Consider the following 27,695-nt stretch of genomic DNA (forward strand, 5'->3'; position numbering starts at 1 on the left):
GACTGATCATGGGCGATTCATCCTAGTTTGTCGGATGCAAGCCTGGACGATGTCAAATGGAGGACAGGCTGTTGCCCTTGCAGCACCCCCCCCCCCCCCCCCCCCCCCCCCCCCCCCCCCCCCCCCCACCACGTCCTCCCCTCACTGATCGATCGATAGGAACAGCAGGGCTGTTACAGTTTGGCATCAGTGCTGTTGCAGGAGCTGCCAGAGCGAGGTTGTAGACAACGACGAACTGCCTTAGGGACTCAGGATTTTCTTGAGGTTTACTTCTGGAACCTTTTCCATGACTGGATATGGTCACAAGGCATTGGAGGTTTTAAATCAGAGTTTTCCCTCTCCTAGATGGACTGCCTTCCCAGGCTGACAAGCCCCATATGCCCGACTCGTGGGGGCGGGAGTGTCTACTTTCCCGTGCAGGTCTGTAGCACCTGCCCACTGCCCATTGCGGAGTGTATAGCAGCTGATTAGACATTTGTGGATAATATCTACTATCTCAGAAGGCTAGCAAGAAAAATAACTACCTATGGCTCTTTGCAAGTAACGAGACATGTAAAACTATACATCAGCAGTTGAATTCAACCAGTTTTCAATGGCATTTTGATAACATGCAGGATCTTTTTGCCAGCTCTGGTGCCATCTGAGATTGGCAATAATATTTGTATAATTCTTTCCAAGACTTTCTTTCCATTTGGTGAATTCAAGTTTGTTGTATTGATGAACAGATTTGGACACTTCTGGATAATTTAATATGGAGCGAAGTTTCTGATCAAGTGTGCTTGTAATTTTTGTATACTTACTAGCAACATTCATCAATTCATCTGGATCAGTAATCAGATCTGAAAGGAGATAACAACAGCATAAAACCTTTTAAAATTAACTTCATAGTAGAAGAATAGACAACATTCAGAATACATTACTTTTTTTTTTTTTTCACATCAGGAGGCATAATGAATTTAAAGATTTATGTTGTTAGTATTCTACTGAGAACTTAAAAAACACCATTATCACTATGCAGTTCTTGGATCGTAGGAGTCTGCTTACAAATGACAAAATGATGCTATTGAGCTATTTGGAGTATACAACTAATGAATAAGGAATGATCAAGCTGTTAATGCTCAATACACTAAAAAATGACACAAGGATTATTTTGGAGTGGAAGAAAACAAATCTTTCAAGTGATTCAGTCTTTAACTTCCTTCAATAATCAGGGATGCTCCCCACTCAGACAGTGAGTACTTTGGCAAAATTAAGGATTCTTATTTTGAAAAAATAAATAAATATATATTTAGAATGACTGTCAATCGACAATAGGTGCAGTAGTAGGCCATTCGGCCCTTAGAGCCAGCACCGCCATTCAATGTGATCATGGCTGATCATCCCCAATCAGTACCCCGTTCCTGCCTTTTCCCCATATCCCCTGACTCCGCTATTTATAAGAGCCCTATCTAGCTCTCTCTTGAAAGCATCCAGAGAACCCGCCTCCACCACCCTCTGAGGCAGAGAATTCCACAGACTCACCACTCTCTGTGAGAAAAAGCATTTCCTCGTCTCCCTTCTAAATGGCTTACTCCTTATTCTTAAACAGTGGCCCCTGTCATTAATTCTATTTTCTTAGAAAATTAGAAAGCGGTGTGTTTTCTTTGAAATCAGACTTACCAAACAGTTGGGAAGGTACTGAAATTCCATCAGCATAGGTTATGTACTTCCATCTGCCAGTTCTAATCATATAGGTGGAGGCATTAACATTGCAACCATGAAATTCACTAAAAATCCAGTCAGGTCGTGGTTTCTTTGCAGGAATATGCTTTGGAGATGCTCTTAGCAATGGGAGTAGAGAATAACCACTTAAGTTTTTTGGAAGAGAGATTCCAGCAATATCTGAATAAAACAAATTGAATGGCTTTTCTAAATAAGTTTGGAAATCATTGTAATGAAATCAATTGAATAAGTTCTGTGATAAAGTGCAGACAATTACAATGATATAAATGAATACATTTCCCTTCCATAAATTTCTAATCATGTTAAAGAGGAGCTGTCGATGTTGTTTACCTAGATTTTTGGAAGGCCTTCGATAAGGTGCAGCACATCAGTCATAAGGAAGTTGAGAGCCTATGGTGTTAATAGGAAGATACTAGCATAGATAGCAGGTTGCTGAATGGCAGAAGGCAAAGAGCTGCAATAAAAGCACTTTTTCAGGTTGGCTGCCAGTGATTAGTGGAGTTCCGCAAGGGTCGGTGCTGGGGTCGCTTCTCTTCACATTGTGTATTAATGATTTGGATAAGGGGGTTGAATGCTTTGTGGCCAAGTTTGCAGATGCTGCTAAGATAGGTGGGGGGCCAGGCAGTGTAGAGGAAGCAAGGAGTCTGCAGAAAGACTTGGACAGGTTGGGAGAGTGGGCAGAGTAGTGGCAGATGAAATGCAGTATAGCAAAGTGTGGAGTCATGCACTTTGGTAATAAGACATAGATTATCTTCTAAATGGAGAAATAATTCAGAAATCGGAGGTGCAAAGGGACTTGGGAGTGCTGTTACAGGACTCCCAAAAAGTTAATTTGCAAGTCGAATCAGTAGTAAAGAAAGCAAATTCAATGATAGCATTTATATCAAGAGGATTGGAATACAAAGACAGAGATGTAATGCTGAGACTCTATAAGGTGCTGGTCAGGGCACATTTGGAGTACTGTGAGCAAATCTGGACTCCATATCTGAGGAATTATGTGTTGTCTCTCGAGTGGGTCCAGAGGAGGTTTCAAAGAATTATTCCAGTGTTAGTATATGATGAGTGTTTGACAGCACAAGGCCTTTCCCCGCTAAAGAGTTTGTGAGTAACTCGGGAAAGTGGGACAGGGCCTTTAATCTGTGGAACTCTTTGCCACAGAGGGCTGTGGAAACCAAGTCAGTGGATATTTTTAAGGCCGAGATAGACAAATTCTTGATTCGAACGGGTGTCAAGGGTTATGGGGAGAAGGCAGGAAAATGGGATTAGGAGTCAGATAACAGCCATGATTGAATTGCGGACTTGACTCGCTGGGCAGAATAGAAACATAGAAACATAGAAATTAGGTGCAGGAGTAGGCCATTCTGCCCTTCGAGCCTGCACCGCCATTCAATATGATCATGGCTGATCATCCAACTCAGTATCCCGTACCTGCCTTCTCTCCATACCCCCTGATCCCCTTAGCCACAAGGGCCACATCTAACTCCCTCTTAAATATAGCCAATGAACTGGCCTCAACTACCCTCTGTGGCAGAGAGTTCCAGAGATTCACCACTCTCTGTGTGAAAAAAGTTCTTCTCATCTCGGTTTTAAAGGATTTCCCCCTTATCCTTAAGCTGTGACCCCTTGTCCTGGACTTCCCTAACATCGGGAACAATCTTCCTGCATCTAGCCTGTCCAACCCCTTAAGAATTTTGTAAGTTTCTATAAGATCCCCTCTCAATCTCCTAAATTCTAGAGCGTATGAAAGAGAGAATGGCCTAATTCTATTCTTATAACGTGAACTTATGTTGGATTTAATGAATGAGCCTAATAATAATACTGAAGCTTTTTGTTGCACCAATTACAATGAATAATTCTGGTCATATTCTGACTACAAATCCAGGATCTCGGATTAATTGATTGCTTATTTAATGTTGGATTAAAAAGATGGTGTCAAGCATATAAAGCTGATGAAATTACACAACTTAATTCCTTTGAGTTTGAAATTCAAGGGAACTACCATTCTCTCAGGATTATGAAGAATTAAAAAGCAGCTTTTATTAACTTGATGCCATCATCTGTATTCCCAAACTTTAACTAAATATAAATATGTATTCTCATTAATATCAGACATTAAAAAAAAATTACATACCAAGAAGTGTGGGATAAATGTCGACAAGAGATACCAAATCTATAATCTGTTGATGTCCTGAAATACCTGGTCCAACTATCAGTAAAGGAACATGAGAGCTTCCTTCATACATGCTCATTTTATAGAATTGACGATGTTCCATTGCCAACTCGCCATGATCAGAAGTAAAGATTAGGTAAGTGTTGTTTTGGATCCCTGTGTCACGAAGAACTTTTAAAATCTTACCTGCGTAAATAGAAACAATTATTCAAATATAATCATTTTAGCTTTGTCAAAATGATCCAGAAAATTAGAAAAACAGTTTTCATTTTATCTGATAAAGTTCATACATCTAGTCAGCACCAGTCTCCTGCTGTTGCCTTCCACTTTCAAGATGAGGTGTTGTAAAGGAACATTGTATGTTAGTTTTCTCCAGTGTAAGATAAAATATAAAAACTAATGATTGCATTAGTATAATAATTTATTTAAAAATAACTAAGCAACAGCTTTTATACCGTTTTCACGCTTCATTGGAAATCACTTCCATCTGATCCAGTTGTGACACTTCTGAGTTTTCCCTTTTCTTTAATCATGATTTCACCTCCACGATGGTCAACAGATACATTTGTTAAACTTCTACATAAATTCTCAAAGAAATGAAAGGGTACTTTCATCGTGCCGTCACTTTTCGAAAAATTTCCTGTTCTCTTCCAGAATTCCCTCATTCACTCTTCCATTTCTAACATCCACCTGTTCTCATTTTCCCTTGCAGCCACAGTAATATCCGGCATTTATCTGTTCTCTTCAGAGCATCTGGGGCCCAAATGAAGCAGCAATTCATTCATACCTCTTCTAAATTAGTATGATGCATTCTGTCCTTTCAAGATAATCAAATTACAATGAGTTTCCAGTGACTATCACTTTAAACAATTAGCTGGAGGAACTTAGCATTTCCAGCATCTTTTTTCGGTGTGGCGGTGCCTTGTGGCAGCGGCTCGACTGCAGCCCGTCTGTCTTTTCTTTCTTTTTGTCCTGTTAGGTGTATGTTTTTGGTTTTAGTTTTACTTTATTTTTAGCTGTGTATATGGGGGGGGGGGGGGGGGGGGGGGGGGGGGGGGGGGGGGAAACTTTTTAATCTCTTCCCTTAACGGGGACGCGACCTTTTACCTGTCAAGTTTCCATTGTCGTTGGAGCCTAACATCGTGGAACCAACGGCCTCCAACCGGAATCGATCTGGGGCTCCAATCGCAGAGCTGGCTGACTTCGGAGCGCGGTGCGCTGTGGTGGCACGTGGCTGCGACCCGACTTCAGAGCTTCGGAGGCTTCGGCTGCAGGCCCTGTGGACGGTAACATCAGGAGCTCGCAGGTCGCTGGTGGGAAACCGCTTTTCAGAGTTCCCGCAACAGCAACATCACCCGCCCGAATCGAGGGGTTTAAATCGACCTGGTGCGGCGTATACGGCCGCGGGACTTACCATCGCCATCTAACATCAAGAGCCTCGATCAGCTCGATGCAGCGGTTTGACTGCTTGACACGAATAAAGAACAGACAACAGGGAAGAGATAAGACTTTTGCCTTCCGTCACAGTGAGGAGATGTTTGGAGATTCACTGTGATGGATGTTTGTGTGGAATTGTGCGTTTTGGTTTTTTGTTGACTGCAGGAACGAAATTTCGTTTGAACTTTGTTTGTTTTAATGACAATAAATGGCATTCTATTCTATTCTATCTACAGCCACTTGTATCTCTTTTGCCAGAGGTTTCTGTTTTAATTCAGATTTGTTGCCTTTTATTTGGCTTTTACAGCTTTGTATTTCATTGGTGTTCCTAATTACTTGCTTGCAAATTATACCTAAATTACTCATGACACTTCTAAAAGAAAGAAGACTGTGTAGAAAGAAAAACAAGACTCAAGTGCAAAAAAATTAGAAAAAAAAAGTCCAGGGTGGTGTAAGTAGTGGACCATAGTGTTCTGGTGTTCAAATAGGATTTGGGTTGTGTAGGTTGGTTCAAGAACCTAACAACCATAGTTAGTCCCGAACCTGATGGTATATGACTTAAGGCTTCTGTATTTCCTGCCCGATGGTAGCAGTGATAATAGTGCATAGCCCAGATGGTGGGCATCCTGATGATAGTTGCCACCTTCTTGAAGCAGCGTCTCATGTAGATACTTTAGATGGAGGAAAGGGCAGTATCTGGGATGAACCAGCTGTGCCCACCACTCTTCACAGCCTCTTGCATTCCTGCGAGTTGGAATTGCTATACCAGGCCATGATGTAACCAGTCAGGATACTTTCTACAGTATCTGTAAAGGTTTGTTTGAGTATTTGGAGACCTACTGAATCCCTTTAAACTTCTAATAAAGTAAATTAGAGGCATTGACACACCTTCTTCATGATTACATTTCTATGCTCGGCCCATGACTGGTCAACTGAGATATTAACACTCAGGGATTTGAAGCACCATTGACCCACACATGAGGTTGTTGGTATGGTATCACTCAAACAGGTGTTCGATCTCTATCCTGTATACTGACTGGTGATTTGGCCAACCACATTGGTGTTGTCGGCTAGTTTATAGATGGCATTGGAGCTGTGTTTGGCCAGTCATGGGTCGAAAGAGAGCAGAGCATGGGGCTAAGCTGGCAGATTTGAGGTGCACCTGTGTTGATGGACATCGTGGAGGAGGAGCACACTGATTGAGGTCTGCCAATGAGGAAGACAAGGATTCAGTTGCACAGGGAGGTTCAGAGGCCGAGGTATTGAAGGTTGGTGATAAGTTTGGAGGGGATGGTAATGTTGAACGTCGAGATGTAGTCGATGAACAAGTGTTAAGTGTGCAATTGTCATACATATCGAAACGGAACAATGAAATTCTTACTTCCAACAACTTGTAAATACAGCAGCCTGACATTTAGTTTGGTTTAGAGACATAGCATGGCAACAGGCCCTTCGGCCTATTGAATCCATGCTCACCATTGATTACCCTTTCGCACAAGTTCTATGTTATCTCATTTATGCATCCAACCCCTACACATTAAGAGCAATTTTACAGGGGGCAATTAACCTACAAAACCACATGTCTTTTGGTTGTGGGACAGAACCGGGGCACTAGAGGAAACCCTTGTAGTCACAGGCAGTACATGCTAGCTCCTAAGGTCAGGATCGAAGCGGGGTCTCGGGCGCTGCAAGGTAGCAGCTTTGTCAGTGTGTTAGGGTGCCATTGTGCTTGTATGTTATTGTCATCCAGATGGTCCAGAGCACAATTGGGAGCAAATGAGATAGCATCTGAGGTCGATCTGCTGTGGTGAGAGCCAAATTGAAGTGGATCCAATTCATTTCTGAAGCAATAGAAAATTCGAGCCATAGCCAACCTCTTACATCACTTCATTGTGGTGGAAGATAAGACAAAAATGCTGGAGAAACTCAGCCAGTGAGGCAGTATCTATGGAGAGAAGGAATATGTGATGTTTTGGGTGGAGACCCTTCTTCTGAGTGCTACCAGAGGGCAATCATTGAGGTAACTGTTGGGCACTGGTACAATAGATGACATTTTGAAGCCAGAGGGAAATCTTAGACTCCAGAAACGAGAGGTTGAACATGTCCTTGAATTATTCATCCAGTTGCTCCACATCGGTTTTTAGTATGGTCAGGTACGGTCTGCACCAGATGCTTTTTGTGGATTCACCCTCTTGAAGGGTGGTCTGACTTTGACCTCAAAGACTGAGATCACAGTACCATTTGGGAATGTGGGGACACGTGCAGGTGTGTCATTCTCCTTTGACAGCAGCATTCTGTGGTCGCCATCCATTTAACAAATATTCTTCTTACCAAAATGGATAACTTTGCATCCATGCATAATAGCGCACCTACCATGATATTTGCCCATAAGCCATGAGCAAATGTTGCAATATCTGTGAATTGCAATGTTGAAAGAGAGTGGTGCATAGCAAAAGGTCAGAGCAGTGCAAGTTACTACTATCATGTTTCAAATTGATTTTTTTTCATATGCACATGTGTGGTGAGGTACAAATACAATGAAAATCTTGCTTGCAGCAGCATAACCAAACGAATTAACATATATTAAGTCACCATCACTCACTGCTAAACTGCATCAAATGCAACCTTTCATAAGTAATGAATCACTTACCTAGCATTAGGTCTGTTTCAGCACACATTGCATAATAAAAGCCTCTGATGTCCTTGATGTTCCGATATGTGAAATTACCAGTACAGTTCTTGGTATAGGAGGAATAAAAGTCCACAGGATGCATCTCAGAGAAAGAAAGCCACTTTGGAATACTGATCGATTCATAATTCACCTTTAATTAGAGAATTCAAAATGTATTTTGAATAGATGAAATTTTTTTTTTTAAATTTACATGCTGAGAGCTGAAGCCAAGGAAATAATTTAGAATAAAATGTATACAATACATTGTAAATTTCATATGTATTTAGTACAAATTTAGACAAGCTTGGCAACAAAATGAAAGGAAATATTCATCATATCTATAAAATCTTATTGAGCTGGCAAATAGAAACATAGAAAATAGGTGCAGGAGTAGGCTATTCGGCCCTTCGAGCCTGCACCGCCATTCGATATGATCATGGCTGATCATCCAACTCAGTATCCCATCCCTGCATTCTCTCCATACCCCCTGATCCCTTTAGCCACAAGGGCCACATCTAACTCCCTCTTAAATATAGTCAATGAACTGGCCTCAACGCTCATCTCGGTCCTAAAAGACTTCCCTCTTATCCTTAAATTGTGACCCCTAATTTGTTTCCATAATGTCTCCAATCAGCACTTGCTGTGATCACAACTCCTCATCAAGAATATACGGATATAAAAAAAAATTAAATCTCTAGTCAACAAGATTTACCATAACTGTATCTATATCTTTCCCCTATTTATTTCAAGGAAAATTGAGAATTTAACTCAAATATGTCTGGATGGTACAGCTGCACGGATTCAATTATGACTTCAAGTGTTATGCGCATGGAGTTTGCAGTCTACATGAGACTCCCACAATCCCAAATTGGATCTTGTAATACTGCTTCAAGGCGTAGCTCATAATTATACTTTATCATTCAACGTATTGAAATAATATATCAAATAATATATACAGTGAAACAATTAAAATATGAAAAATAAATATAATGCAACAAAGTAAGAATAGCATGCAGGCCCCACGATATACCTTTTTAAGCCAATATGGCGATGTTTTAAATGTGGATCCTCCAGGTGCTTCTCCCATGCTTGGAGTTGGATAGGGATGAGGCAAATTCAGACCCAAGCTCAGAACAAATGGTTGATTTAACTGGGCTGCTTTGTATCGTATCCATTCAGTCACTTTATCTACATTCTGCCAATCACGGTCCATGATTCTTACAGTTGATTCATTACCAATCAGCACTGTCGTTGGTCTTCCTTCTTGTCTAAGCAAAAACTTGACATCTCTGGTCCAGGCTTCCACACGGTTACTGAAACCAATGAAAAATAACACTGGGTCTGCTTTTGTTCTGATGATGCAAGTTAGTCTCATGACGAAAGCAAATGATGGTAAAGCAACACTTGAAAACCATTTTCATGAACTAATAGAAATAACATAGAAAGAGAAGAATCAAAACTGACGTAGTTTAGATGAATATACCTTCCTTACATGCTGTGAGAACTTCTGTTCTCACATAAAATTAATTTTCTTACATCAACCACTATTTGCAGAAAAGATAGCAAACATTTAACATTCTTTGCCTATTGGAACAATTTCTAAGCTTATTCTGAAAAGGGAGAGTTCAAATTTTTGAACTGTGTTCTCGAGTCATACATTCTCCAACCATAGAAAATTGAGCATTTAGTTTTAGAATTTACAACTGCCACCTACAACCACCAGCTATTCTGTTAGGTTTAAAATAGCTATGGATAAAGACAGGGCAGGCCACGGGTTACAATTATGAACTGAGGGAAGTCCAACTTTGATGGTATTAGGCAAGAACTTGCTAAAGTTGAATGGAATAGAATGTTTGTGGGAAAATAATAAATGCTTGGAAAACGGAATGTTTTTAAAAGTGTGATGACAAGAGTTCAGGGCAAGTATGTTCCAGTTACGGCGAAGGGCAAGGCGGGTGGGAGTAAGGAAACTTGGATGATGAGCGAAATTGAGGTTCAGGTCAAGGCACGGGACAGGTATAGGCAGCTGGGATCAAGTGTACCCATGGAGGAGTTTCAGGAACTGAAGAGCATACTTAAGAAAGAAATCAGGAGGGCAAAAAGGGAACAGGACATTGTTCTGGCAGATAATATGAAGAAAAATCGCAAGAGATTTTATGTACAATAAGGGAAAGAGGGTAACGTGATGGAGAATAGGGACACTTAGAAAACAAAGCAGCCATCTCCATATGGAGCCACAGGAGATGGGCAAAGTCCTTAATTAGTATTTCTCCTCAGTTTTTGAAGACTGGGAACTTGGAACTAGAGTTAATAGAGATATCTTGAGGACAGTCGTATTATAGACAATAGACAATATGTGCAGGAGTAGGCCACTCGGCCCTTCAAGCCAGCATCGCCATTCAATGTGATCCTGGTTGATCATCCACAATCAGTACCCATTTCCTGTCTTCTCCCCATATCCCCTGACTCCGCCATCTTTAAGCGCCTTATCTAGCTCTCTCTTGAAAGTATCCAGAGAACCGGCCTCCACCGTCCTCCGAGGCAGAGAAATCCAGACTAACAACTCTCCGTGTGAAAAAGTGTTTCCTCATCTCTGTTCTAAATGACTTACCCCTTATTCTTAAACTGTGACCTCCAACATCGGGAACATGTTTCCTGCCTGTAGCGTGTCCAAACCCTTAATAATCCTATATGTTTCAATAAGATCCCCTCTCATCATTCTATATTCCAGCATATACAAGTCCAGCCGCTCCATTCTATCAGCATATGACAGTCCCCCCATCCCGGGAATGAACCTTGTGAACCTACGCTGCACTCCCATAATACCAAGAATGTCATTCCTCAAATTTGGAGAACAAAACTACACACAATACTCCAGGTGCAGTCTCACTAGGGCCCTGTAAAACTGCAGAAGGACCTCTTTGCTCCTATACTCAACTCCTCTTGTTATAAAGGCCAATATGCCATTTGTTTTCTACACTGCCTGCTGTACCTGCATGCTTACTTTCATTGGAAGAAGGGTTTCGGCCCGAAACGTTGCCTATTTCCTTCGCTCCATAGATGCTGCTGCACCCGCTGAGTTTCTCCAGCTTTTCTGTGTAACCTTCGATTCTCCAGCATCTGCAGTTCCCTCTTAAACACTGCTTACTTTCATTGACTGATGAACAAGGACCCCCAGATCCCATTGTACTTCCCCTTTTCCCAACTTGACACCATTTAGATAATAACCTGCCTTCCTATTTTTGCTACCAAAGTGGAGGACCTCGCATTTATCCACATTAAACTGCATCTGCCAAGCATCTGCCCACTCACACAACCTGTCCAAGTCACCCTGCATTCTCATAGCATCCTCCTCATAGGTCACACTGCCAGCCAGCTTTGTTTCATCTGCAAATTTGCTGATGTTACTTGTAATCCCTTCAACTAAATCATTAATATATATTGTATATAGCTGCGGTCCCAGCACCGAGTCTTGCGGTACCCCGCTAGTCACTGCCTGCCATTCTGAAAGTGACCCGTTAATCCCTACTCTTTGTTTCCTGTCTGCCAACCAATTTTCTATCCACATCAGCACTCTACCCCCATGTGCCACCATGTGCCCTAATTTTGCCCACTAATCTCCTATGTGGGACCTTATCAAATGCTTTCTGAAATTCCACGTACACTACATCCACTGGCTCTCCCTTGTCAATTTTCCTAGTTACATCCTCAAAAAATTCCGGATTAGTCAAGCATGATTTCCCCATCGTAAATCCATGCTGACTACTATCCAAATGTGTTGCTATTTCATCTTTTATGATTGACTCCAGCATCTTCCCCACCACCGATGTCAGGCTAATTGGTCTATAATTCCCCGTTTTCTTTCTCCCGCCTTTCCTAAAAAGTGGGATAACATTAGCTCCTCTCCAATCCATGGGAACTGATCCTGGTTTTGGCCCGAAACATTGCCCATTTCCTTCGCTCCATAGATGCTGCCGCACCCGCAGAGTTTCTCCAGCATTTTGTCTACCTTCTGAATCTATAGAACATTGGAAAATGATCACCAATGCGTCCATGATTTCTTGAGCCATTTCCTTAAGTACCCTGGAATGCAGACCATTAGGTTCTGTGGATTTATCAGCCTTCAGTCCCATCAGTCTACCCAACACCATTTCCTGCCTAATGTGGATTTTGTTTAGTTCCTCCGTCACCCCAGATCCTCTGGCCACTACTATATCAGGAAGATTGTTTGTGTCCTTAGTGAAGACGGATCCAAAGTACCTGTTCAACTCATCTGCCATTTCCTTGTTCCCCATAATAAATTCGCCCTTTTCCGTCTTCAAGGGTCCAACTTTGGTCTTAACTTATTTTTTCCCCTTCACATACTTAAAGAAGCTTTTACTATCCTCCTTTATATTCTTGGCTAGCTTACCTTCGTACCTTATCTTTTCTCCCCGTATTGCCATTTTAGGTATCTTCTGTTGCTCTTTAAACATTACCCAATCCTCTGGCTTCCTGCTCATCTTTGCTATGTTGTACTTCTCTTTTATTTCTATACTGTCCCTGACTTCCCTTGTCAGCCACGGTCGTTCCTTACTCCCCTTGGAATCTTTCTTCCTCTTTGGAATGAACTGATCCTGCACCTTCTGTATTATTCCCAGAAATACCTGCCATTGTTGTTCCACTGTCTTCCCTGCTAAGTTCCAGTCAACTTTGGCCAGCTCCACCCTCATGGCTCCATAGTCCCCTTTCTTCATACCACTGTTATACTGACACCTCCGATTTACCCTTCTCTCTCTCTCTCAAATTGTAGATTAAAACATCATTTATGGTCACTACCTCCCAATGGCTCCTTAACCTCGTTCCCTTATCAAATCTGGTTAATTACACAACACTAAATCCAGAATTGCCTTCTCCCTAGTGGGCTCCAGTACAAGCTGCTCTAAGAATCCATCACGGAGGCACTCCACAATCTCCCTTTCTTGGGGTCCAGTACCAACCTGATTTACCCAGTCTACATGCATGTTGAAATCCCCCATAACAACCGTAGCATTACATTTACGACATGCCAATTTTAAATCATGATTCAATTTGCACCCTATATCCAGGCTACTGTTTGGGGGCTCGTAGATGTCCCATTTGGGTATTTTTACCCTTACAATTCCTCAGTTCTATCCATACTGACTCTGCATCTCCTGATTGAATCTCTATGTCACCCCTCTCAAGGGACTGAATTTCATTCCTTACCAACAGAGCTACCCCACCCCCTGTGCCCACCTGCCTGTCTTTTTGAAAGGACATATACCCTTGAATATTCAGTACCTAGCCCTGGTCCTCTTGCAGCCATGTCTCTGTAATTTCCACATCATACTTGCCAATTTCTAACTGAGCCTCAAGCTCGTCCACTTTATTTCTTATATTTGCGCCTTCATATATAACACTTTAACTTGGTATTCACCTCCCCTCTCACACTGGTCAAGAAGGTACTGGATGTCCCTTTATGTGAAAGTAGGTAAGTCTTTGAACAGTCTGTGAGCTTACTTCTTGTGCCTCTCTGAAAATGGCCTAAAAACCTGTGGTATACTGTTCCTCAAGTGGCTCATGGAGATCTTGGCATTGGGAAGCAAAGTCATAGTTATAAAATCGTACAGCATGGAAGCAGTCCTTCAGCCCAACTCGTCCATGCCAACCTAGATGCCCTATCTCAGCTAGTCCCATTTACCTGCATTTGGCACATATCTCTCTAAACCTTTCCTATTCATGTACATGTCCAAATGTCTTAAAAATTGTTATTGTACCTGCCTCAACTACTTCTTCTGGCAGATCATTCTGTATATCCATCACCCTCTGTGTGAAAAAGTTACCCTTCAATTTCTAATTAAACCTTTCCCCTCTCATCTCAAGTCTATGCCCTCTAGTTTATGACTCCAACCTGGGGGAAAAAACCTCCGTGCATTCTCCCAATCTATTTTCCTCATGGGTTTCTCTATAATATCAGCGCTCGGCTTTGTCCACTGCCCTCCTATAGCTCAGGCCTTGAGTCCAGCAACGTCCTCACAAATCTTCTCTGCACTCTTCCCATCTTAATGACATCTTTCCTTCAGCAAAGTAACCAAAATGAACAAAATGGAACAAATACTCCAAGGGTGGTCTCAACAATGTCTTGTACAACTGTAACATAACATCCCAAATTATTTGCTAAATTCCATGACTGATGAAGGCTCATGTGTCAAATGCCTTCTTCGTCACCCTATCTACCTGCGACGCCAATTTCAGGAAACTAGGTACTCCTCTGCTCTATAGCACTCCATGGGGCTCAACCATCTATCTATCTATACATAACTAAAGCTCTGATCTTGTGCTCTTCTGGTTTGCGTGGTTTTTCTATTTGCGCAAAAACGGCACGTGATAGCCTACGGTTTTTCTCCAGCTCACTCGCCGTTCTCCTGTGCTGCGAGTGCAACAAGTTTCATTCCGATCGGTGGCATGTTAGCGAGGTTTAAAAATCGTAAGAACCGTGCGTGCGCAGACAGATCTCCTCCCCTGCCATCAGCGCCGCGCAGGTTGGTCTCCTCTCCTGTCACTCTCTGGGACGGTCCACCCCTTCCTGCGCCATCGCATCTTTACTGGAGCTGAGGGATGCTGTGGGTGGCCGGCCGGCTGAGGTCTCCAACCGGGCACAATTTTCGGAGGTTCAGAAAGCGGTGAATCTGATCTCAGTGGAGGAGAATGTCCAGGCCCTTTGTGAGTCCCAAACGCACCGGCATGCAACACCCCACAGCTCCAGCCCCCTCCCCCGTGTTACCCCCCTCTCCCCCATGGTTCTTCCCCCTTCTTTTCTCGGAGCTCTCTCCCCCCGCCCACACCCGCTTGTAGAGTAGATGGTCCAAACACCGGCTGATTTAAGTTTAGAGGGTTAAGGCCAGCTGATTACGTTTAGAGGATAAAGACGCCAGCTGGGGCACATGTAGAAGGTCCAACCGCCAATGGGATTCATGTTGAGGGTCAAATCCCCCACTGGTTCACATTTAGAGGGTACAAATCCCCTTTGGATGCATTTAGAGGTTCAGAAGGCCATTGGCTTTGCATTTAGACGGTACAAACTCCTGCCGGGTAATGTTTAGAGGGTGCAAACCTGGGGACGGGCCAAACCACTCTGGGAGCGTCTGAACGCCCGTGGGAAGCGACCAGAGAGTCCCAGAGATCACTAGATTGCGTTCCGACCGTCAAGAAACCTTGAGTTAATCCTAACAAGTTTAGAGGCTTCTAACATTACTCGGGATGGGGCTAGAGTTCCATCACTGGCTGGGATGAGGTTCGAGTCTAGACATTCCTTGCGTGGACTTAGAGGGTCATAATGAGTTTACACTGTCCAAACGCCCCATTTATGTTCACAGCCTTCGAATGAGTGTCCAAATGCCGCTGTACCAAACTGATGCAACATACGCAGAGGGTGGTGGAGGGGAGGGGGAGAGGTGGAAGAGGGGAAAGGTATGAAGACAGTAGGAGGCTGGGGTGGGAGAGAGGAGTCACAGACTCTCATTATACACTGACATACCACTTCCTCTTTCCCCCCCCCTCCCTCCCTCTATCCCTCCTTTCTCTCTACCCCCTCTCCCTCCCTATTCACAATAAAACTGATACACCCCTCACTCTCCCCCCCCCCCCCCTTTCCATCCCTCTCTCTCCCTCTTTCTTTCCATCCGTCTCTCTGCCTCTCCCTCCCTCCCTCCTAGTGGGGGGGGGAGATAGAGGGAGGTGAAGAGTGAGGGATAGAGGGATAGGAGGGGGGTAGGGAGGGGAGAGGAGTTATGGAGGGAGGGAGTGATAGAGTATGGGAAAGGAGAGGTGAGGGAGGGATTGGGGAGGGAAGGAGGAGAGGGGAAAGAGGAGGGAGGGTGAAGAGGAGAGGGAGGGAGTGCTGGGGGATGAGTGGGAATGAGCCGTGTCTGTGCAGTTGGGGGCTATGCGTGAGTGGTGCAGTATTGCGTTGGGGGGACGAGTTGCACTGAGGGAACAGGTGAGTGGTGGAATATTGCATTGGGGAACGGGTTGCGTTGGCGGACCAGGTCTCCCATGTGACAGGGACCCAACGGCTCTTAGACCATTATGAATTAATTCTTCTTTCTGTCCAAATTAACAGAAGGCACTTTTCCATTTTATACAGTAGTTTAGAATAGGGTTGACTTGTAGTAAGCAGAATCCAAATATAAACCATTTTCATTGTACACTTGGTAAATACCTACAACTTGTATATTTCAATATAGGTGCAGGAGTAGGCCATTCGGCCCTTCGAGCCTGCACCGCCATTTCTGTATTAAAACATATCTTTAGCAATGAAATTGAATTATCAATGCAGATACTGTATGACTGGATTAAATAAACATTTTTAAAAAGTGGGAAAAGACCAGTCGATTCCAAAAAGTAACATGGCACTTCTCTTCGATAAATGTTGTCTTACCTTATTGAGTGGTGGCCTGAAGTATAATCAGTCTTTCCGTACACTTTTGTATAATAGCCATAATTCTGTAGTACTTTCATCCAGGTAGGGTAATCAGGGTTCAAGCATTTGAAATTATTCCAGGATTTTGTTAAATGAACAAATAGGCCACTCCACAAGGCTAAAAATAAATAAAAGGATGTTCAATAGAACATCGTCATAGGTCAGAATTATTAAAAATTAATTAACAATGCATTGTACAAAAAAAATCTATGGATATAACATTGAGAGCTGTAAGGGTATGCAGGGGCCAGAGCATAAGGGATAGGGAGGTGGCCAAAGATGATTCACACGACTAATTAGGTCTAGAAGAATGGAGAATATAAGACAATAAATACAATCAGGGAAAGTCATACATTCATTTGAGAGCAGCTTTTACCAAACATGAAAAATATGGCTGATCCTGTGCCTCAAGTCTACTTATATTAAAAAATCACTCAGCATAAAGTCATACGGCCTTAACGAATACTAATCTCCACCCACAGATTCAACAACTGAGGATATTTTTCTACAATTGTCAAACCAGTGCCCTGCAACGATGTGTTCTCTGCTCCTTACTATTCTCCCCATACACTCATGACTGCCCGGACAAATTTAGCTCTCTCTCCATTTACAAGTTTGAAGATGACACCACCATAGTGGGCTGGATAGAAACATAGAAAATAGGTGCAGGAGTAGGCCATTCGGCCCTTCGAGCCTGCACCGCCATTCAATATGATCATGGCTGATCATCCAACTCAGTATCCTGTACCTGCCTTCTCTCCATACCCCCCCGATCCCTTTAGCCACAAGGGCCACATCCAACTCCCTCTTAAATATAGCCAATGAACTGGCCTCAACTACATTCTGTGGCAGAGAATTCCAGAGATTGACCACTCTCAGTGTGAAAAATGTTTTTCTCATCTCGGTCCTAAATGATTTCCCCTTATCCTTAAACTGTGACCCCTTGTTCTGGACTTCCCCAACATCGGGAACAATCTTCCTGCATCTAGCCTGTCCAACCCCTTAAGAATTTTGTAAGTTTCTATAAGATCCCCCCTCAATCTTCTAAATTCTAGCGAGTACAAGCCGAGTCTATCCAGTCTTTCTTCATACGAGTCTTGACATCCCAGGAATCAGTCTGGTGAACCCTCTCTGTACTCCCTCTGTGGCAAGAATGTCTTTCCTCAGATTAGGAGACCAAAACTGTACGCAATACTCCAGGTGTGGTCTCACCAAGACCCTGTACAACTGCAGTAGAACCTCCCAGCTCCTATACTCAAATCCTTTTGCTATGAATGCTAACATACCATTCGCTTTTTTCACTGCCTGCTGCACCTGCATGCCTACTTTCAATAACTGGTGTACAACGACACCCAGGTCTCGTTGCATCTCCCCTTTTCCTAATCGGCCACCATTCAGATAATAGTCTACTTTCCTGTTTTTGCCACCAACGTGGATAACCTCGCATTTATCCACATTATACTGCATCTGCCATGCATTTTCCCACTCACCCAGCCTATCCAAGTCACCTTGCAGCCTCCTAACATCCTCCTCACAGCTACCACTGCCTCCCAGCTTCGTGTCATCTGCAAACTTGGAGATGTTGCATTCAATTCCCTCGTCCAAATCATTAATATATATTGTAAATAGCTGGGGTCCCAGCACTGAGCCTTGCGGTACCCCACTAGTCATTGCCTGCCATTGTGAAAAGGACCCGTTTACTCCTACTCTTTGCTTCCTGTCTGCCAGCCAGTTCTCTATCCACATCAATACTGAACCCCCAATACTGTGTGCTTTAAGTTTGGATACTAATCTCTTATGTGGGACCTTGTCGAAAGCCTTCTGAAAGTCCAGATATAACACATTCACTGGTTCTCCCTTATCCACTCTACTAGTTACATCCTCGAAAAATTCTATCAGTTTCGTCAGACATGATTTACCTTTCATAAATCCATGCTGACTTTGTCCAATGATTTCACCACTTTCCAAATGTGCTGCTATCCCATCTTTAATAACTGACTCTAGCAGTTTCCCCACTACCGATGTTAGACTAACTGGTCTGTAATTCCCCGTTTTCTCTCTCCCTCCCTTTTTAAAAAGTGGAGTTACATTAGCTACTCTCCAATCCTCAGGAACTACTCCAGAATCTAAAGAGCTTTGAAAAATTATCACTAATGCATCCACTATTTCTGGTGCTACTTCCTTAATTTCTGGGGCTACTTCCTTAATTTTGGTTGCTACTTCCTTAGCAAGATAACGAGGGATACAATTGGTCCATTGGAGAGACAGAGTGGACAGCTATCTGCAGAGCCAAAAGAGATGGGGGAGATATTGAACAATTTTTTTTCTTCGGTATTCACCAAGGAGAAGGATATTGAATTATGTGAGGTAAGGGAAACTAGTAGAGTAGCTATGGATACTATGGGGTTCAAAGTAAAAGAAGTACTGACACTTTTGAAATATATAAAGGTGGATAAGTCTCCAGGTCCTGACAGGATATTCCCTAGGACATTGAGGGAAGTTAGTGTAGAAATAGCCGGGGCTATGACAGAAATATTTCAAGTGTCATTAGAAACGGGAATAGTCCCCGAGGATTGGCGTACTGCGCATGTTGTTCCATTGTTTAAAAAGGGTTCTAAGAGTAAACCTAGCAATTATAGACCTGTTAGTTTGACTTCAGTGGTGAGCAAATTAATGGAAAAGATACTTAGAGATAATATATATAAGCATCTAGATAAACAGGGTCTGATTAGGAACAGTCAACATGGATTTGTGCCTGGAAGGTCATGTTTGACTAATCTTCTTGAATTTTTTGAAGAGGTTACTAGGGAAATTGACGAGGGTAAAGCAGTGGATGTTGTCTATATGGACTTTAGTAAGGCCTTTGACAAGGTTCCTCATGGAAGGTTGGTTAAGAAGGTTCAACTGTTGGATATAAATGCAGGAATAGCAAGATGGATTCAACAGTGGCTGAATGGGAGAAGCCAGAGGGTAATGGTGGATGGCTGTTTATCGGGTTGGAGGCAGGTGACTAGTGGGGTGCCTCAGGGATCTGTGTTGGGTCCTTTGTTGTTTGTCATGTACATCAATGATCTGGATGAAGGTGTGGTAAATTGGATTAGTAAGTATGCAGATGATACCAAGATAGGGGGTGTTGTGGATAATGAAGAGGATGTCCAAAGTCTACAGAGTGATTTAGGCCATTTGGAAAAATGGGCTGAAAGATGGCAGATGGAGTTTAATGCTGATAAATGTGAGGTGCTACACCTTGGCAGGACAAATCAAAATAGGACGTACATGGTAAATGGTAGGGAATTGAAGAATACAGTTGAACAGAGGGTTCTGGGTATAACCGTGCATAGTTCCTTGATGGTGGAATCTCATATAGATAGGGTGGTAAAGAAAGCTTTTGGTATGCTAGCCTTTATAAATCAGAGCATTGAGTATAGAAGCTGGGATGTAATGTTAAAATTGTACAAGGCATTGGTGAGACCAAATCTGGAGTATGGTGTACAATTTTGGTCGCCCAATTATAGGAAGGATGTCAACAAAATAGAGAGAGTACAGAGGAGATTTACTAGAATGTTGCCTGGGTTTCAACAACTAAGTTACAGAGATAGGTTGAATAAGTTAGGTCTTTACTCTCTGGAGCGCAGAAGGTTAAGGGGGGACCTGATAGAGGTCTTTAAAATGATGAGAGGGATAGACAGAGTTGATGTGGACAAGCTTTTCCCTTTGAGAATAGGGAAGATTCAAACAAGAGGACATGACTTCAGAATTAAGGGACAGAAGTTTAGGGGTAATATGAGGGGGAACTTCTTTACGCAGAGAGTGGTAGCGGTGTGGAATGAGCTCCCAGTGGAAGTGGCGGAGGCAGGTTCATTGGTATCATTTAAAAATAAATTGGATAGGCATATGGATGAGAAGGGAATGGAGGTTTATGGTATGAGTGCAGGCAGGTGGGACTAAGGGGAAAAAAATTTGTTCGGCATGGACTTGTAGGGCCGAGATGGCCTGTTTCCGTGCTGTAATTGTTATATGGTTATATGGTTATAAGATCCTTAAATCTTGAACAGATACAGGGAGATTATAGAGAGCTTTGTAACATGATGTCAAGACAGCAACTTCTCCCTCAATGTCAGCAAAACAAAAGAGCTAGTCATTGACTTCAGGACATAGGGTGGTGTAGATATCCCAGTCTGGATCAGTGGTGCTGAAGTGGAGTTTCAAGTTCCTGGGCGTATATATTGCCAGCAATTTGTCTTGGTCCAAACACATTGATGCTATTGCCAAGTAAACACATGAATACCTCAAATTCCTCAATAGAATTATGTACCACCAGATTAAGGAACGGCTATTATACTGGATATCAAGCAAAGTTTTTCACAATCTTGTGAAATGTGACAATAACTGAGAGGGGGGTTTGTTGGTTGGCAAATAGATGGAATAAGTGTCAAAGGCCTTAATGAGCTATGCCTGGACAATAGCAGAAAGCATTAAACAGGCGACTTAAAGGGATAGATAGGATAGCTACAGGTACGTTTCCTTGGCTGGGATGTCAATAACAAGGAGTCATTTTCTCATAATAAGAGGTTGATCATCCAGGATGGATTTGAAAATGAATTTCTTTGCTCAAGGATAATGTTTATTGAATTCTCAAAAGAGCAATGGAGGCTAATTTGCTGAATATATTTCAGAGAGATATTGATAGATAATAGATTTTTGGATATTAAAAGAATCAAAGTACAGGAAAGTAGTAATAAGGTATGAAGCAGCAACATTACTGAGTGGGGGAGCAGGCATGAGGGGCTAAATAACCTACTCATCTTTCTACTTCTTACGTTCTTAAGTCCAAAGTAATGTGGTAGAATTCCCTTCAATATAACGTCTCTTTCTCCAATATACTGCCTGGAATTGAGTTGATCCAGCATTTTATTTTTAATTCATGTCACCTTCACCACATTTGGACAGATATATGGATAGGAAGCGGTCAGAGGGCTATGGGCCAAATGCAGGCAAATGGCAGTACATATACATATACACTGGTGGGGTCGGTGCTGAGAAAGGCATCGGTGGTCCCGGCCTTGATGAAGGTCGGAGATAGCCCACCAGGGAACTTCTTGCCAGAGGTCATCCGTTGCGGCCCCGATTTGCCCTATCCAAAATGTTAGCTATTCATTTTCTGCAGATATGCTGCCTGACCCGCTAAGTTACTCCAGCATTTTGTGTCTATCTTTAGAGCTGTAACTCCATGGGTTCTTCCAGGGTTTGGCTGCCGCCTAACTGGAAAGTGTTAATTAATAATCTATAGCAATGCAGTCCAGGAAAGAACATTTATATGCACGTCATCTTATCTTTCCTTTATTGCAAAATTAATGTCTGGCTTTTGCTCCACAACTGTCTCCCTTGTTGACACAATTGAGGTCTGTATATAACTCAGTATGGGCACAGATCAACTGATCTGGAACGTTTGCAAATTGTGGAATGCTATGCTAGATTTGGAATGACTAGGAATATAAAGTGTTTTTAAGCCTTACCTGCTCGAGAAGGACAGCATATTGGAGAATTGCTGTAGGTATTGAGAAAAACTGCGCCATTTTCTTTCATTATGTTTATATTGGGAAGATTAACTACCTGGTTCTGTGGGCCAAATGTCAATCTTCCATCCTGGAAAGTGATTAATAATAATGTGTCAGTTTAATTACATCAAAATTCTAAACCTTTCATAAAAAATAGTAAATGTCAATAGACAATAGGTGCAGGAGTAGGCCATTCGGCCCTTCAAGCCAGCACCACCATTCAATGTGATCACGGCTGATCATCCCCAATCAGTACCCGTTCCTGCCTTCTCCCCATATCCCCCGACTCTGCCATCTTTAAGAGCCCTATCTAGCTCTCTCTTGAAAGTATCCAGAGAACCGGCCTCCACTGCCCTCTGATGCAGAGAATTCCACAGACTCACAACTCTCTGAGAAAAATTGTTTCCTCGTCTCCGTTCTAAATGGCTTACACCTTATTCTTAAACTGTGGCCCCTGGTTCTGGACTCGCCCAACATCGGGAACATGTTTCCTGCCATATGATATATGTCATATGTTATGAAACCAAATTATATTCTGCAATAATTTTAAACTTTAAAAACTCAATTATGTTTTTTCCCCACTCATGATTTATCGTGAATTATGTAAATACTTTGTTTTAGGAATGTTAGTAGAGAGAATTTTTGTTTGGATGCCAAAAGGTCTGCCTTCCATAAACAATTATTAAATAAACATTTTACATCACTCTGTTAGCACACTGGGTCTCATTCAAGGTATAATTCAAAATTAATGTTTTGAAATCATGTCTCTACATTTTGCTCTCGGGTAATAAAATAGAATTTTAGTTTTGCTTTTCTAATTCCATTGAATTTGTACTTCCATGGGAAATTTGTTTGAGCTTTTTGAAGAGTTGAAGAAGTGGATTGATGAGGGCAAGTCAGTAGGTACGTTTTTTGACAAGGCCCCAAATAGTAGCCAAGTGTGGAAGGCGAAACCAGATGGGATGCAAGATGAACTAGGCATTGGATACAAAATTCAGGGGATCAGTGCTGGGTCCACTGAGGTATGTCATAAACATTAATGGTTTAGATGAGCAAGGAGCAAGCATGATTAGAGGGTTTATAAATGACACAAAAACAGGTGGTGTGGTGGACGGTAAAGCCACCTGAGGTTACAAGATGATCCAGATCAAATTGGAATGTAGGTAAAGGAATGGCATATGGAATTTAACTCAGACAAACGCAAAATTGATGGAAATTAAACCAGGGCAGGACATACACAATGAATGACAGAGCCCTGGAAAGTGCTGTCAAACAAAGAGACTGAGTGCTATAAGTTGATAGTTCCCTGGTAGTGGTGATACAACTAAATAAGTTGATGAACAAGATGCATGGTATTCTTGCCTTCATCAGATGGGCTGTTAAATACAAGATTTGGGACATAATGTCAAAACTGTACAACATGTTGGGTAGACTGTACCTGTAATATCGTGTAGGAAAGAGCTACAGACGCTGGTTTAAAGCAAAAATAGACACAAAAAGTTGGAGTAATTCAGCGGGTCAGACAACATCTTTGGGGAAAAGGACTAGGTGATGAAGAGGTCTCGACCTGAAACGTCATCTATTCCTTTTCTCCAGAGATGCTGTCTAACCCGCTGAGTTACTCCAGTTTTTTGTGACTATCTCCTGTAATATCGTTTGCTGTTCTGGTCATCATACTACTAAAATGATGTGATTAAGCTAGAGAGGGTGCAGAAAATATTCACAAGAATGCTGTTGGGACTGGTGAGCTTCAATAAAAAGGACAGACTAGACTAGATAGACTGGGAATGTTTTCTCTGGAGCAAAAAACATTGAGGGTAGAACTTACAGAGATGTACAAAATCATGAGGGGCATACGAGTTGTCAGAGGAAATGATGAGAGAGGGTACAATTACAAAGTTTAAAATATATTTCAACAGGTACATGAACAGGAAACGTTGAGAGGGATATGGGACAAATGCAGGCAAATGGAATGATCTCAGGATGGCCTCGGTCAGCATAAATGAGCTGGGCTGAAGGGCCTGTTTACAGGCTGTATAACACCATGACTCTATGTAAGCATCGGTCTTATGGAGTTGTGGGGTATAGATTTTCAATACCGCATGGGATTAATCAAAATCGCTGAAGGTTTGATTGGTTATTTTGTGGTGATAACATTTTGTAATTAAAAATACTAATATAATTGTGGTCACTGGTCCCAAAATGCTATCTGCATACATTTCAGTCACTTACCCTACCTCGTTCGCCAAGAGGAGGTCCAGTGTTGTACCCTATCTAGTACAGCACTCCATATATATGTTGAATAAGTAAGTTCTCTTGCACAAATTTCACCATGTCCAAGGGAAGTTAAAATCTCCCACTCATAATAGCCTATTATTTTTATTGCGATCTTTAATCTCCATACAAATCTGCTCCTCTCATTCACACTGATTATTGGGAGGCTTATAATCCAGTCCTTTCACAGTGACCATTCCCTTCCTAGTTCCATGTTCTATATATATATATTTCAGACACAAAATACTAGAATAACAGCAGGACAGGCAGCATCTCTGGAGAGAAGGGGTGGGTGAGGTTTCGGATCGAGAGCTTTCTTCCTATAGATAATTGGATAAGAATCAAGGAAGAGTTGATAACGATGTGCCTAATTTTAAATTGCAGGGAAAAAAATGAGAAAATAAAATGGAATGGGATTGAAGGAATTGCTCTGCTGGAAGTCAACATTAATATTGGCCTCCTTGTGTGTTGGAGTAAGATTCAGAGAGTCAGGTAACATATATGAATAAAGGGAAACACTGAAATGACATTACAAGTTTATGGCCTTTCATCGGAATTAGTTGATTCTGGCACAAACTGGAAAGGGTGGTTATATGAAATTGCTGAATGCCATGTGCTACGGACAATAATTCAGAGTCAAAAGATCCGATATTGAAATATTTCATTCACTTTGTCTCTACGTCTGATAATAAAGACCCGACTTCCATTTAGTTCAATGTAGAAACAAGGAATTGCTGATGCTGGTTTACAAAAGTGCTAGATTAACTCCGCAGGTCAGGCAGCATCAATGGAGAATATGATTTGGTGATGTTTTGGGGCATGACGCTTCTTCTCACTGATTGTGTGTGGGGGGCGAATGGTTAATAACGCTGGAAGTGAGGTGGGGGCAGGACAAATTCTGTGAGAAATGCTTTCAATAAATAAGACCCAAAGGTATTTTATGGCCACGTTGACTTTTTGAAAAACCCTTGCAAAAACTGGTAATTGCTGACAATTAATTAGATTAAATAGACAAGGTTTGTGAGATAAGGTTGAATCCAAAACCTTATGATTCATAAGGAGACATTTCAGCAAGAATGCTAGTAATTCACTTTTGATTGCTAACATTCACTCACTGATTGAATCAGTGAGTGAATGTTAGCAATCAAAAGTGAATTAGGTATCAAATTAAACTTATTTTTCTGCTTTATCTGATGGGATAAACTTGATTTTTAAAATCTCAAAATTTTGTAACATTGCTAATCTATGATAATCGATAATTGATAGGGAGATTTCACGGCAGTCGGGTCACGACCCATACTCTTGCTACACTACACCAAATGGAGTACACGCGATGAACTGCAGATAAGCACTTGCATTGTTTGCAGCGTAGCAGGCCCATTAAAATCCGCCGAAATTGGCAATTGTTGCGCTGTAAACAATTATGGAAATCGGGATAAACGTGTGAGACATTTAGCCTACTTCAGAATTCCAAAAGTGAGGAGAAATGACGGTAGATAGAAGCGAGAGCTGAAGGGACAACAACAGCCAGAGTGCTTGGCGAGCATTGGCCGTTTGCTCACTGCATTTCATCAACTAAGGCATTATTTGTGTTTTTTCTTGATTCCTTTGGCATCTAAAAAGTTTCAGAAGTGATAAATCTGGCTGTAAAATTTAAAAAATTGCCCATTGTTCTCAAGTTGGTTCTTACATACAAAATGAAAATGCATCTGAAGAAAAATTTACAGTCAGATTTATCACTTCTGAGACTTTTTAGATACCAAAGGAAATAAGAAAAAACACAAATAAAGCCTTACCGTTGATGAAATGCAGTGAGCAAACGCGATAATTCCCAATATTTTCAATTCCGATATCTGCACAGCCAATGTTCGCCAAGCACTTTAGCTGTTGTTGTCCCTTCAGCTCTCGCTTCCCTTTACCTTAATTTTGCTTCACTTTTGGAATTCTGAAGTTGGGTACATGTCTCTCACACTTACTCCGACTTCCACAATTTTTCACAGCGCAAAAATTCAACATTTTGGCGTTTTTTAACAGGTAGGAAAGTACGCGTTTCTTGCATTAATAACATATACCAGAAGTTACGGATGTCCTCCAGATGGATTGAGCGTCTCCATGCGTCGAGCCCTATGACCTTATAGGGAACAAGATGCTAATTTCAGAATATGAAAATGGCCATAAATGTTTTAATACTGAAGATATGAAAGTGAATTATGTGTCAAATTAAACTTCTTTTTATGCTTTATCTGATGGGATCAATTGCAGACATGATTTTTAAAATCTTAACATTTTGTAACATTGTTACAATCAGTGAGTGAACGTTAGCAATCAAAAGTGAAATAGGTATCAAATTAAACTTCTTTTTATGCTTTATCTGATGGGATAAATTGCAGACTTGATTTTTTAAATCTCAAAATGTTGTAACATTGCTAATCTATGAAAATCGATAATCTTATCGAAGATGCTATCTTCGATGTAAATCAACATCTGCAGTTCCTTCCAACACATCTGGACAAGTTGTTGGCTTGCCAGTTCTGCCAACTAAATACGAAACAAGTTCATAAACAAGCCACAAACTCCTGTATTTCGTCAGTCGAGTCCATCGCCTGAGTTGCTCATAAACGACAACTCGCAACTTATTTATCATACATTTTATGCTGAACACTCAACAATTGTGCTAAATCCTACCAACATTTTACTTACCAGAGAATCACAAGTCACTAGTATAATGGTTAATAACGCTGGCAGTGAGGTGGGGGCAGGACAAATTCTGTGAGAAATGTTTTCAGCACTTCTTCAATAAATAAGACCCAAAGGTATTTTATGGCGACGTTGACTTTTTGAAAAACCCTTGCAAAAACTGGTAATTGCTGACAATTAATTAGATTAAATAGACAAGGTTTGTGAGATAAGGTTGAATCCAAAACTCGCAACTTATTCATCATACATTTTATGCTGGACACTCAACAATTGTGCTAAATCCCACCAGAAACTTTACTTACCAGAGAATCACAAGTGACTAGTACAATGTTGGGTCTGGGGTCAGGCGCCTGCTGCTCCCCTGTGTGTCCCCGGGCCGCCGACACGTGGCTCTGCCGCCTCCCCGCCGCGAGAGCTGCGACCAGGAGCCACACGCGCACGGAGGCAGTTGGGACGGAACGGTTTGAACCGTCCATGACAAGTGACAGGTGACACGTGACAGGACGAGCGCCGCCGCCGCCGCCGCCCGCGCACCGTGAACTACAATTCCCATCAGCCCTCCACCTGACCGCGGTCACGTGATGATCCATCTGACAGTCCCCTAACAATAATAATAATAATAATAATAATAATAATGCACTTTATTACGGACCAGGCAACATTACATTAAAAATGCATTGCATA

The 27,695-nt window shown here is 42.0% G+C and overlaps 1 protein-coding gene across 1 annotated transcript; it reads right to left on the reverse strand.

Moving 5' to 3' along the window:
• Positions 1-117: 117 nt before the first annotated feature.
• arsk (arylsulfatase family, member K) lies at positions 118-27,519 on the reverse strand. The gene is made up of 8 exons (XM_055633318.1): positions 27,314-27,519; positions 21,999-22,128; positions 16,441-16,600; positions 9,031-9,313; positions 7,980-8,151; positions 3,854-4,078; positions 1,660-1,881; positions 118-839 (listed from the first exon to the last, which is right to left on the reverse strand). The coding sequence occupies exons 1-8, from the start codon at positions 27,485-27,487 to the stop codon at positions 559-561; spliced, it is 1,647 nt and encodes a 548-aa protein (XP_055489293.1). The 5' UTR covers positions 27,488-27,519; the 3' UTR covers positions 118-558.
• Positions 27,520-27,695: the final 176 nt, after the last annotated feature.

The sequence above is a fragment of the Leucoraja erinacea genome, chromosome 3 (assembly GCF_028641065.1).
Source record: "Leucoraja erinacea ecotype New England chromosome 3, Leri_hhj_1, whole genome shotgun sequence".
NCBI lineage: Eukaryota > Metazoa > Chordata > Chondrichthyes > Rajiformes > Rajidae > Leucoraja > Leucoraja erinaceus.